The sequence below is a fragment of the Echinops telfairi genome, unplaced genomic scaffold, assembly GCF_000313985.2.
Source record: "Echinops telfairi isolate 266 unplaced genomic scaffold, ASM31398v2 ScPeMD7_7424;HRSCAF=8462, whole genome shotgun sequence".
NCBI lineage: Eukaryota > Metazoa > Chordata > Mammalia > Afrosoricida > Tenrecidae > Echinops > Echinops telfairi.
In genome coordinates this window covers 25,459,610-25,472,611 of record NW_022111324.1, presented here as the reverse complement: position 1 = coordinate 25,472,611, position 13,002 = coordinate 25,459,610, and the positions used below count along the sequence as shown (strand labels likewise).

The window sequence follows — 13,002 nt, the reverse complement described above, 5'->3', positions numbered from 1 at the left end:
CTGGCTGTATAGACAAATCAGAGGTGTGTGTGTGTGTGTGTGTGTGTGTGTGTGTGTGAGAGAGAGAGAGAGAGAGAGAGAGAGAGAGAGATCATTATTACAAAGCCCAGAAACTGTAAGTGCCAAATAATTAAGAGGCAGGGTCCTTAGATTGCAGAAATCATCCGAGGTAATAAGGACGGTTCCACACACACAAGGTGAGGCTTAAGCGAAGATGGTGGAGGATAGCACTTCCTATAGGAGAAATGGCCTGGAAAGAGATTAAAGAAGAAATAAATATGCAATGTTGGCAAGACAATGAGCAGATTATTCTGACTGACCAGGGCACGTGGTTCTTGTCAAAGCTTACTGAGCTGTCACATGGCAGAACTCGTTAGTTGCTATGAAGCTGGCGCCACCTCACAGTGTCTCATTACAACAGAATGATACGGGGCTCAGTTCAGCACCATCTTCATGAGACACCACTGTAGTCAACGTATGTGATGAGTGCCTTCATCTTTCTGCACTATTATTTTTTTATGAGTCATAGGTTTTCATTGGCTAATTTTCATCAGGCATTGATTCCTAGCTGTCTGACACGAGTGACCCTGCTGGTATTTGAAACACCACTGGTATAACTTCCAACACTACAGCAACATGTAAGCCACCACAGTACAACATACGAACAGATGGGTTGTGGGTGGCAGAGGTAAATGAAGGTCATTTCATGAAGGCCAGGGATACAAGGTAATGGAGTTGAAGTAAGAAAGCCATATATAAAATACTTTCCAGGAATAATACTGATTGGCTGGAGGATAGTTGGTAAAGATCTTGAAAGAGAACAGAATTTGTTAAACACATGAAAAACTTTGTTATTTTAACATGGACAGTAATTTTTTGAGATCAATGTTTCATTTTAAAGATAAAGAAATCATGGCTCAAATATATTAGTACCCACAGAGTTGGAAGTAATTTAAGATAGTGTTTAAATTCAGATACATCTACCCTAAAACCAATACTTTTTTCTTGATGCTTGCTAAAGGTGCAGTTGAAATTGTCTCCCAATGTTGACAACGCTGACAATGAAGGGGAAAAAAGGACAATAGGAAGGTAAAGTTTCTAAGATGGTGTGCCGTGGAAGAGTACGGAGAATGCAAAGACAACTGCTGCAAGGTTTTGAACCTGAGTTTGGGGAAAAGGTGCGGTGGCAGCAATAAGGAAAATGAGAACACATGGGGAAGAGAGGCAGAAGATGAAAAGCCAAGGGTCAAATGTTTACTTTTAAGAGTGTGAAATTTACATGACAGTAAAAACTTCAAAAAATCAGGAATGTGCTGAAGACAAATTATCAGGTTATTATCAGAGATATTAAATTTCCAGGCAATTTTGTTAAGTGCTATAGAGTTGGTTCCAACTCACCGTAATTTATGTACTTCAGCAGGTAATGTTGTTTACCCATTGTTGCAGCCAGTGTGCCAATCCATCTTGTTGAGTGCCTTCCTATACCTACCTAAACTTACATAGTGCTTATTATGTGCCCAAACTATTCCAAACACTTTACAAGTCTCACTGGATCTTTACAAGTCTATATGGTAGCTACTGTATCTATCCAACCTCTGCTCATTTTACATGTGGGAAAACTGAAGCTCAGAATAGTTTCCCAATTTTCCCAAAGTAACAGAGTAGTTAATGGCAGAGCTATGATTTGAATCCAGGTTTTTGTTCTAGAGACGACCACACTATTAGCCACCACACTCACTGCATTTTGTTACATAATATTTGTATGTTATAATACTATTAAATAGCTTATAAACTCTGAATACAGGAATATCTTAACCAACTTATCTCCCTTTGACCTAGCACAAGAATTCGTACTAAGTAAATGCTTGAGAGATTTAAAACAATGACAATGTGACGACAGCAAAATCCTTTGAATGAAATCCTAATCTTGAGCTAAAGAAATGAGACGTGAGATGAGGTGGACCAACAATGTAAGAGGTGGGATAATCGCAATCTGGAGTCCTGGTGCTATAAGCAACAGAGCTCAAGAGCTGCCCATAAATCCTTTGTGTACATACACAACAGGTATAAACTACGTGCTAATTATGTACTTACTTTTCAGACTGATAAACTACTTGGTGGCATATTCTTTTTCCCCCTAGGGACCTGGCATATTTCTTGGCCCAAATAGAATGTAGGTATCAAAGATAAAAGAAAACAATTGGTGGATAAATTTGGCCAGAAGGAGGCCTCTGGCACATTTGGGATATCAATTTCAATAAAGTACTATGAAAAAAATAGCTGGATCACAAGAAATTAACAAAACTTAGAAGGTAAATAAAAGGAAACATAAAGTCACAGGAGAAAACTAGTTGGGAAAATGGCATGATACATGTCTGACCTCCTCTGGCTTCACAAAGGAAGAAAAGACCCCAACTTCACACCAGCCAGGATGATTCCTATGAAGCAGAGGTAAGGCATGTGTCTCCACTAACCCTATTCTAACACCAACCATCCCTCCCACATCATTCTGCTCCTCCACTGGACTGAATAATCAATTGCAATGGCTAAGTAGAACTCACAATGTCCATGATTTTGGAGTTAACAAGGGAGGTTAAATAGGTCACAAGTTTGCATCAAAAAGCATTAAGCGTTAATGACATGCTAGCAGGCATCTATATCTGGTCCTTAGCCTCTGCTGTTATGGCAAGAATTACAGAGCTTCCTCAGCACTGATAAACACCCAAAGGGCACCCCACACTCAGCTTTACTACCTCAGTGGGCTGAGACAGCTGCTGTGCTGTCTCAGGGTCTCTGCTGCTGCCGCTTCTCCAGGTAGAGCTCCTCTTGGCCAAGGGGTTATCTCTCCCCACCATCCCCCTCACCCCCTGCTTCTGAGGCGGTTCACTTATAACCAGAGGAGTGGTGAAACTGATTAATCCCCTCCTTAGAGTCCTCAAACTCTATTTGCATATCCGCACTCTATCAGTGGGTAGGAGTTGCAGAATATGGGTAGAAGAGCCACGCCAAGTAATTTCACTTCATTGTAACTAGTAAAGGAGATCAAAAGAAGAGACAGCACTGAAATAAGGTTCTAAGCTAAGGGAATAGTATACAATCAAGAGCATAGGTAAAAGGATTCCACAGGAACCTACCTGACCTAACTGCATTTTTCCTTTTCAAAGGATATCCGTACCGAATGTCAATTCTACAGTTCTATCCCTTCCACAGCTGTATTTCTCTAACCATTAACCGATCTTAGCTAAGAACAGCTTAGAAAAGTATGATCAAATTACAAATAATGAGACTGAATGAAACATTTTAAGCTATTTGGAAGAAAGGAGTCATGAGACAACCCGTCTACCTGAATATCAATGTGTCCAATATCCATTTAAAAGTCTTTCAAGACCCAGATCAAATCTCAGCTTCTCCAAGAAGCCCTCCACACCTATCTCCTCTTCCCCCCCTCAGCTGGAGCAAATCTTTTCTTCCCTATACTGACCAGTTCACCTGCTACTAAAATGTCTTTCTCTAGTTTCCGTGAGTTTGCCATAGTTTTCCTAGACCAGTGGTTCGCAGCCTTCCTAATGCTGTGACCCTTTAATACAGTGCCTCCTGCTGTGGTGACCCCCAACCATAACATTATTTTCATTGCTACTTCATCACTGTAATTTTCTACTGTTGTGAATCGGGCCACCCCTGTGAAAGGGTCGTTCGACGCCAAAGGGGTCAAGACCCACAGGTTGAGAACCGCTGTTCCATTGGTTATGTTCTGCAGTAATTGCCAGCCAGTAAAATAATTGTTTTAATGTTTTAAAGTATATGACAGCATTCAGGGATAAAGTCTAAACACAGTGACCAATTTTAATGACTGAGTCCACTCCAACTCATGGCGACCCCATGTGTACAGAGCTGAATTCCATTAGATTTCCATGGTTGTAACCTTTGGGAAGCTAATAACCAATCTTTCAGTTAGTATTAAGCATTTAACTATTTGTGCCACCCAGGGACTCTCCTAAACATTTTAACTAGCCTGTTCTTACCTCAGAGGTAACTGATAAGAGGAGCATTTAAGAATTATTAATCAGTGGCTTGAAAGAGGAGAAAACAAGAAAATGAACCAACGCTGTTTATACAACATACCTTCCCTATAGAAAGAGCTCTGGTGGCACCATGTCGGCTAGGCACTGGGTTGCTAACCATAAGATCAGTGGTTTAAACTCACCAGCAGCCCCGTGGGAGAAAGATGAGGCTAGATGAAGCTATCTACTCCCTTGAAAGATTTATAAACTCAGAAACCCTACGGAGGGGGTTGACTGTAGTTTTCTAGTTGTTGTTGATGACATATATTTCATGACTGATAGAGGGTCAACAAAAGAGAGACGATGTGACAGTCACAGAAGATGTAACTGTGTGGAGAGACTTCTGACTGTCACAAATAGAGAGGGAGAATGGCACTGGCATCTAGGGTTTAGGAGACAGCCAGAGTTAATGCTAACCCCCCTACAATGTCTGTCCTAAACCAAAGAATTATCTGGCCAAAATATCAGTTAACACCAAGGCTGAAAAATCCTGTTCTAAATAAAGCAGAGAAGGAAAAGACCCTGAGCTTCTCCATCCACTTAGTCTAGTGATGATTCCTAAATGTTCGCCACTCCTTCTGGTACTAACTAAAAACTGGATCTAAAGGAGAGTAAAAGCAACCTTTCTAAGGAGTCCCACGTGCACTCCAACAAGTAAGGAGTTGGTTTACTAGCTCTCACTCACTGTGTGACGTAGCCAGAACTCCAGCCCTGCATTTCCCTGCCACGGCTGATGAGTCTCCCACACCACTGGTAGGTCTATCCACAGCAACTGAATGGAAACATATCAGGTCTGCAGAACGCCAACGGCAACATGTGATGACCGTCCACACGGACATTCCACTATCAGCTAGACCCCTATCTGCTCTGCAATTTATTTTCTGAACAAGGTTTGTCAATTAAACTACCTCATTTAAATTTTCAGGCACTCATTCATACCACCAGGAACAGAAATCTGAGAGACTCCCCAGGATTAGAGATGCTAGAGATGGCAAAAATTCTCCTTCAGTATAAAGCAAACTGGGCTTTGAAAAGTCTGAGCCACCCTCCAGTCCAAAACTGCCTCTGAAAAAACTTGTTTACATATCCATTTTAAAAACTGACAATTGTTTCACCTACCACAAAGGTAGAATCTAGCAGCTGTTATAAAGAAATGAAACAAGCCCAGGCAGGAAGTATATATTTTGAATCTAACTGAAACCACAAGGGAAGCAGAAATTAACTGCCAAAGTAATTTAGCCAATATCCAAGCAGGTTAAACACTATTAATAGCATTATAACAAACAATACAATCACAACCCTCAAGAGACAGTCATTTCAAGTAATTTTTTACAAGGGGGTTCAAATAGTTTGTGGGGGGAAAAATGAAAATGAAAAATAACAGAATTTCTCCACAAACTTTTTAAAGCCCCCTCAGAATGATGCCGTGTTTGATTGATTTTCTACAACCAAAGTTATTTTACATTTTGTGTTTCGTAAGGAAGGGGAATGGGGCAATGAGGAAAGGCTTTGTGGACCACATGAATCAATGTTAACGTGTGCTCTGGAATTTCTGGAAGCTTTCAGACAGTGTATACATGGCCCAACATTACCAGATTCTTTCAGAACCTGGAACCTATGCTATTTAGCATATATATTTCTACCAAACATTCCCACTAACTTCTCTGTCCCAAGATGAAGTTCTCTTTGCCACCTTTAACCAGTCTCAAAGACAAAAGGGGAGGGAGGGCTCTGCAGCTCCTCTGCCAAGATTTACAAAAACATCTTATTTTACAACGAACTGGTCATTCATTGGCATGTAAATGACAACCCCTTTTCTACAGTCCTGGGAAGCAATCTTGTGACCGCGAGACCATTTCTACTCATGGTAACAACATCTCTGCCACAGAAGCGTGCCAAGGGAAACTTGGCGCTTCACTATAAAATATCATGCAAACAAAATCTGACGAGAGGGCATCTGTGGACCTTTCCCTTAAAGGGGGCTAACACAAGTCAACTTCAAGTGGCTCTAATCAGAAAGCCGACAGCATAGAAAGAAAAGAAACAAAGTCGAAAACGATGAAGAAAGTAAAGGAGAATCACAGTCTGAACACAGTAAGAATAATGCCTCCCACAATGGCAACACATGTCATTCGGCGGCACATGTGCCACCGTCTACATCAGGACTTGGCCTGACTGGTATTCCCTTATGGCTATGATTATTTTATTTTCTCATCTTCCAAAAACAACGCCTGACGAAACCTTTCACTGTCTGGTACACTCCAACCCTCTCCCACCCACTCCTGCTTTTCTGACTTTGGGATGCTAATTTCTATATTTGCATTTCTTCTTAAGAATATTATCCCTCAAAACAGAGGAAAGAGCTGGGAGGCAAAGGGCAATTAATTAGAGAGGTCTAGATAAAGACATGTACATATGCAAATATATTTATATATGAGGATGGGGAAATAGAGCTACGTGCCTATATTTATAGGTTTAGTATTAAGGTAGCAGAAGGACATTGGGCCTCCACTCAAGTACTCCCTCAATGCAAGAATACTTTCTTCTATTAAATTGGCATTCTATGATGCTCACCTTCTCGATACAACCGCTGAAGACAAAGCAGGTGAATAAGCAAATGTGATGAAGAAAGCTGATGGTACCCGGCTATCAAAAGATACAGCGCCTGGAGTCTTAAAGGCTTGAAGGCAAACAAGTGGCCATCTAGCTCAGAAGCAACAAAGCCCACATGGAAGAATCACACCAGCCTATGCGATCACAAGGTGTCGAAGGGATCAGGTATAAGGCATCATCAGAACAAAAAATCTTACCATAGTGAATGATGGGGGGAGTGCGAAGTGGAGACCCAAAGCCCATTTGTAGGCCACTGGAGATCCCCTTGCAGAGGGGCCTCAGGGAGGAGACGAGCAATGTAACAACAATGAAAAATACAACTTTCCTCTGGTTCCTAAATGCTTCCTCCCTGCCCCCACTATCAGGATCCAATTCTACCTTGCAAGTCTGGCTAGGCCAGAGGATGTACACTGGTACAGACCAGTGGTGTGAGGGGCGATACTGGGAGGGTAGAGGGAGAGTGGGTTGGAAAGGGGGAACCGATTACAAGGAACTATATGTGACCTCCTCCCTTTGGGGGACGGACAACAGAAAAGTGGGTGAAGGGAGACCTCGGACAGGGCAAGATATGACAAAATAATAATTTATAAATTATCAAGGGCTCATGAAGGAGGGGAGAGCAGGGAGGGAGGGGAAAATGAGGACCTAATGCTGGGGGTTTAAGTGGAGAGAAAATGTTTTGAGAATGATGAGGGCAATGAATGTACAAATGTGCTTTACACAGTTGATGTATGTATGGATTGTGATAAGAGTTGTATGAGCCCCTAATAAAATGATAAACAAAAAATATTATCCCTCACCTATTTTCTTATCCATGGCCTCTCCTCACCCTTCTACACACTAAATGACCTATTCAATATGCACCTATCTTTTACTCAACAGAAGTCTCAAAGTCTTTGAAAAAATCTTTCTATTTTGTCAAAATCAAGAGAAAATACTTTGAATTTTCTTCAATTTGAGTAAAAAATTCTCACATCTAAAGTCATTTCTTTTTCTTATATCGTGTAAAAATAGTGTCTTTATTCTCTCACTAAAGAACAATTCTTAATTTATTCATTTGGAGAAGAAGCTTGTCTCCTACTACAAAAAAACTTTCTTTTTAACAAAAATTTTTATCATTCTTTCTTACCAACACTAGCACCTACGATCTGTTTGTTCTTCTCTTTGTTCTAGTTCTACAAGATTAATTTAGTCCTCTTTATATTTAATTCTTTATCTTATTTAAGTCTCTGATACCTCTTCCTTATTTCTTACTGTTGAAGCCACCATCTTCCTTCCTAGATGCCTACAATCCTACCACTTCCATAGCAAGATAGCAGTTTGTTTGCGCTATGAAATTAAAATTTAACTGAGACAAAACTCATTTTCATTTTCTTGAGAGAAGATCTGTTGTTATGCAGTTTGAAACTGCCCAGTCATAGGCCCATACCACCTACATAGGGAGGCAACAAAAATTCTTCGTACAATCAAGATCACTAAGAATAACACCTAGAATCCCAAGCGCATTCATTCAACAATATTCACATCCTTCCATTCCATTTTCATCAAAGAAAAGTGAACCTAATATTTCCCTGAAGACCTGCATTCTCTAGTCTCACCACAGCCGACTTTAAATATGAAATGATTACCTGAAGGAAGAGGAAGGAAATGCAGGCTGGGGAGAACATCTTCACACCACTCCCCATTGAAGTCTCAAACTACAAGCAGCTTTAAGAACCACCTAAGACAGATAAGACTGAGGGAAAGAATGGCTCCAAACACTTTTAAAAGACTAAACACCCTTAAGAGACTCCAAGTGCGTGTGTCAGGGCAATGGGTCATCTTTCAGCAGCTAGCCTAGAAGCTGGCACCTAACATTAGCTGCTGAAGGAGAAAAGACCTGGGAATCTGCTCCCGTAGACTACAAACCAAACCTACTACTGAGTCAATTCCTACTCACAGTGATCCTAAAGGGCAGAGTAGATTGGCTCATTATGGTTTCTGAGCCTGCAAATCCATACATAGAACAGCCGGTGGGTTTGAACTGTTGACCTTTGGTTAACTGCCAAGCACATAACACACAAGGGCTTCTCCCAGCAGAAGATTGCAGCCCAGGAAAACCCTTTGGGCCAGCGCTAATCTAATAGAGTAGCTAAGAACTGGAGATGAATGGAGGCATAGAGCAGTAAACAACCCACCTCTTCCAGTTTACCTGTTTTAACTAAAGCTGGAATGTTATTTAAACATTGTACTCATTCTTTTGTCCTTCTTGAAAGAATTAAACTCATCTCAAGTTGTCTGTAACTGATTCTAAACTGCTATGTGAATTTATAAAATTTATAAAATATTTATAAAATATAAGGCATATTAATACCTCCCTCTCAAAAGCTCACTGGCATCAAGTCAATTTCTAACTCATATTGACCCTATATAGGTTTTCTAAGGCTGGAATCATTTACAAGAACAGATAAACTTCATCTTTCTCCCCAAGTGGCTGGTGGGTTTGAACCATCGACCTTGTGGTTAGCAATCCAAATACTTAACCAGCAGGACTCCTATATTAACACCAGCACATCTCAAATCCAATTGACTTTCTCATTAAAAGTATAACCACTCCTTCAATCTGCTTTTCATTATACCCTTCTAGAATACTACCACTGTATTTCTAGCCTTTACTTCCACTGCTACTGATTAAGTTTCCTACTACATAGCAATTCTAAACAAATCATCTTGGATTCCCCACTATCCATCCATTTTAACTCAAAACCTTCTCAATATGGTTACCATATCAAATATGCTTCTCCTGACTACCCTGTCGATATTAAAAAGAAAATCCTGATTGCATTTTATTTTTCTTCCTAGTACTTGACACCACCTAATATATGTATTTCTGTCCATATGTTTACTGACAGCCTCCTTCTACTAGAATATACGCCAATGAAAGTAGGGACTTTGTCGCGTTTGTTCACTATTGTATCCATAGTACCTAAAAGATAACATTTACTGCAAGGTCAGAGGAACCCAGCCAGCAGCACAGCCTAGCTACTTTGGAGTTAAAAGACCTGTTTGAGTTACAGAGCTCCCACATATCAGCTACATGGTCCTCATAATTTTCAAATCTTTGTGGGCCTTAGTTCCCAAATCTAAAAAAGGAGGGGCTAAATATGTTAATCCAAAGAACCGTGAATCTTGTCCAACTGGATTCATTTATTTCCTTAACACCCCCTTCCTCATCTAACTACATATCTCTGCTTAAACGTTCCTTCTATCTGGAATCCCTTCTTTTCAATCTGCACCGTCCAGAATATTGTCTACTCTTCAAAGTCCGTTTTTAAAATGCCATTTTTCTCCTTGAAACTTAACAAACTATGAACTCTGTTAAGAGTAAGATGGGGTTCTTTTCTATTCTCAGCAGTTGGTACAATGCTTTCCATGGAGCAGGTGATCAACAAAACATCTGATGAATCATGAGTGCATGGATGGGTAAATGAACAAAGGAAGCCTTTCTTGACACTCTCCCCCCCTCCCCTCTACTGCTCAAGCAATCCCCTGCCTTTGCACTCTTAAAATACTTAGCATACTTGGTGGTGTATTTTATTTACTTGCTTAGTAAGAGATTAATTGTAAATTCACTAGAGATTGTCCTAGTGGTTTTCATATTCCCCTACAGCACTTGCCACAGCTCTATTTACTAAGTTCAGCCACATGATAAATATTAAAGGAATAACATAGGCCGAAAAAAGATCTCCAATAGACAGATAATATTCCAAAAGGACTATGGTCACTGGGCACACATGTTATGTGCATCTTGTCTCTGTGTTGTTCTTCTATTCAACCAGTCCTAAGACCTTATCATTTCCTCCTCTACATAGAAGCCCTGGCAGTGTAGAGTTTACATACTGGGCTTCAATCCACATGGTCAGTAGTTCAAAACCAGCAGTAGCTCCATAGGAGGAAGACGGGGCTTTCTACTCCAGTAAATAGTTACAATCTTGGAAACGCACAGGGCTATAAGTCAGCATGGACTCTGATAATAAGTTTTTTGGGTTTATAGGAGAACTGGTGGTGTAATGGCTATACATTGGGCTGCTAACCACAAGGTCTGCTGTTCAGCACAGCCAGCCTTTCTGAAAGACCAAGCTCTCTACTCCCATAAAAGGAAACCCACAGGGGCAGTTCTACTCTGTCCTATAGGGTCACTATGAGTCAGAATGAACTCAGGGCAGTGATGATTTTTTTTTAGCTCAGTGATACCCTCAAAAGTAGAATAGTCAACCTTCCTTATCACATTATGAAACTTCCAATGTACACATAGGGTTCCCACACACATGACGACTTTCACTTCACTAAACAGAATGGCTAGCTGATCTGCTCCTTAAAGACTACAGCCAAGAAAGCCCCCTCCCCCTAGGGGGCAGTTCGACGGTCACACGGGCTTGCTAAGAATTGGAATACACTCCACAGTCCCCAATAACAGCAGCTAAAGTGATATTTCTGCTCCCACTGAATTCTCTCTTCTACAAGGTATGCAACCACTTTTTAAGTCTCCCCACAGGGCCTGCCTTTCTTGCTTCAGTTTTAAGATCTTCCTTCCTCCTTTCTAACTAAGCAGCAGCAGCTCCTAAATTACTATCAGGCTTCAGCAACCTTCTATTTCTCTGCCATCAGGATGTTTGACCCCGTTTTCCTCTACCACCAAGACCTTTAGTTTGCTTGCGTGAAGCTTTCTGGCTGCCCAACTGCTGAAGCGTTTCCATGCATTAAGCTCTCGCCATCATGTTCGAAGTGCCAACGTCTCTGAATCTTTTCTTTCCTGAAATGTGTACAGTTGCCACCCTCTTCCTATCCCAGACATACATACTCTATACCCATGTGTCACTCTACCTGGGGAATACCAGTTCCTTACACCACTCTTAAGACACACGGTTCTCAGAATGTATCTACAGACTATACTGATTCCAACCCAGTGTCTTCTGAGGAACCCAATCTAGTCCACATTACCTTTCCTCTCTCCCCCACCCCTCTTCACCCACCCCACCGATAAACCCGAGCTCACACTATTCCCGACCATCCAACGAGAACAAGTCCCAGTTTCCAAAGACCTCCCGTTCTCCCTGCCCCCGCCCCGCCCGCCCCAGGTGTGCAGACTTCCAGCCGGTCCTCGCCTCCTACACCGCTCCAGCCAATCCCACATCACACTCCGCTCCCCACCGCCGCCGGGATCAGCCTCCTGCTCCACACCTGCCTACCTGCCTCTCGACTCGGGGTCGCTGCCGCCTCCAGGCGCCTCCCCCCGCCCCTCCCCAGCGAGCCAGGGCGCACACTCTCACGCTTCCGCGACCGGTCGCCCCGCACCGCGCCGAGCCGGCTCCGCTGGAGCTCGGCCAGCCCGCGGGGGCCGAGCTGCGGTCCGGGAGGGCGTCCCCACTCCGCCCCCTCCCGCGGAGCCCCCCGCAGCCCCCGCCTCCCGGCAGGGGAAGGCGAGGAAGCAGGAACTCCCCCGCCAGCGCGGACCTACCACCTCTGTGTCTGTTGCTCTAAACCCCAAGCTACGGCCGGCTCCCGGGACTTCGGGGCCGGCCTGGGCACTCACCGGAGGTACTGAGCGCTCTGCAGGCTCATCCTCCGCCGCCGCGTCCTCCCGCGAAGCGTCCGTGGGTCTCTCAGGCTCCTCGGAGCGGCCCCGCGGCACCGCGGATGCAGGCGGCCGCCGCCATCTTCCTCTCCTCGGGCTCCTCCTCGCTCGGCGGGGGGGTGGGGGTAAGCGGAGGGGAGGGAGCGGGGAAAGCTGCTCTCGCTGCTGCTCCCGCCCGTGGGGCGCAGGGACACTCCGACCCGGGAGGGGGGAGGGGAAGGGCGAAGGGGAAGGGCGGGGGAACGAGGGAGAAGCGGAGGGAGGAAGTAGGGCTCCCTCTCGCGAGAAGTCAGCGGGACCGTGCGGCTTCCGCCTCTCTGTGGCGCTCCCTCTTGGGAGCTGCGGGCTGGGTCTCGTTGGTGCGGCTGCGGCGGAGCGGCCAGCGGGTGGCGCTTGGCTGCTGACGGCTAATCCAGCCCTTTCCTCCCGCGCGAGGGGCCAACCCCAGCCTCACCGGGTACATCGAGCCCAAAGTAGCTAGGAGTTACACTCAAAGTCTTCCCCCGTCTTTCCACCGCGCCCAATTTTTCTCTTCCTTTTTCCACTCCCCCACTTCTCCCCACCGGAAACGCCACCTCTTCCTCCTACGGTTCCGCCTGCCAGCCCCTGGTCTCTTTTCTTCCCTCACGCGCTAAAGAGTGACGTGAGGACCCCCTTCCGCTTCGGTGCAGCCCCTCCCCCTGCACTCGGGGAGACTGTTAGAGGCGCCGGGGT

At 43.9% G+C, this 13,002-nt stretch overlaps 1 protein-coding gene across 6 annotated transcripts in view; it reads right to left on the bottom strand.

Moving 5' to 3' along the window:
- Positions 1-12,322, bottom strand: part of SMG7 (SMG7 nonsense mediated mRNA decay factor) — a 101,302-nt gene extending 88,980 nt beyond the window's left edge. For 2 of the 6 annotated variants that reach the window (XM_045297853.1, XM_045297856.1), the window contains exon 1: positions 12,247-12,315. Coding sequence is in view for 1 of the 6 variants with exons in the window: in XM_045297855.1 (XP_045153790.1) it covers positions 12,247-12,275 (29 nt within the window). In the remaining 5 variants the exon portion in view is untranslated. Of the gene's footprint in view, positions 1-12,246 lie in introns of all 6 variants that reach the window. The other 4 variants (XM_030887729.2, XM_045297857.1, XM_045297855.1 and 1 more) reach the window with 3 other exon arrangements.
- Positions 12,323-13,002: the final 680 nt, after the last annotated feature.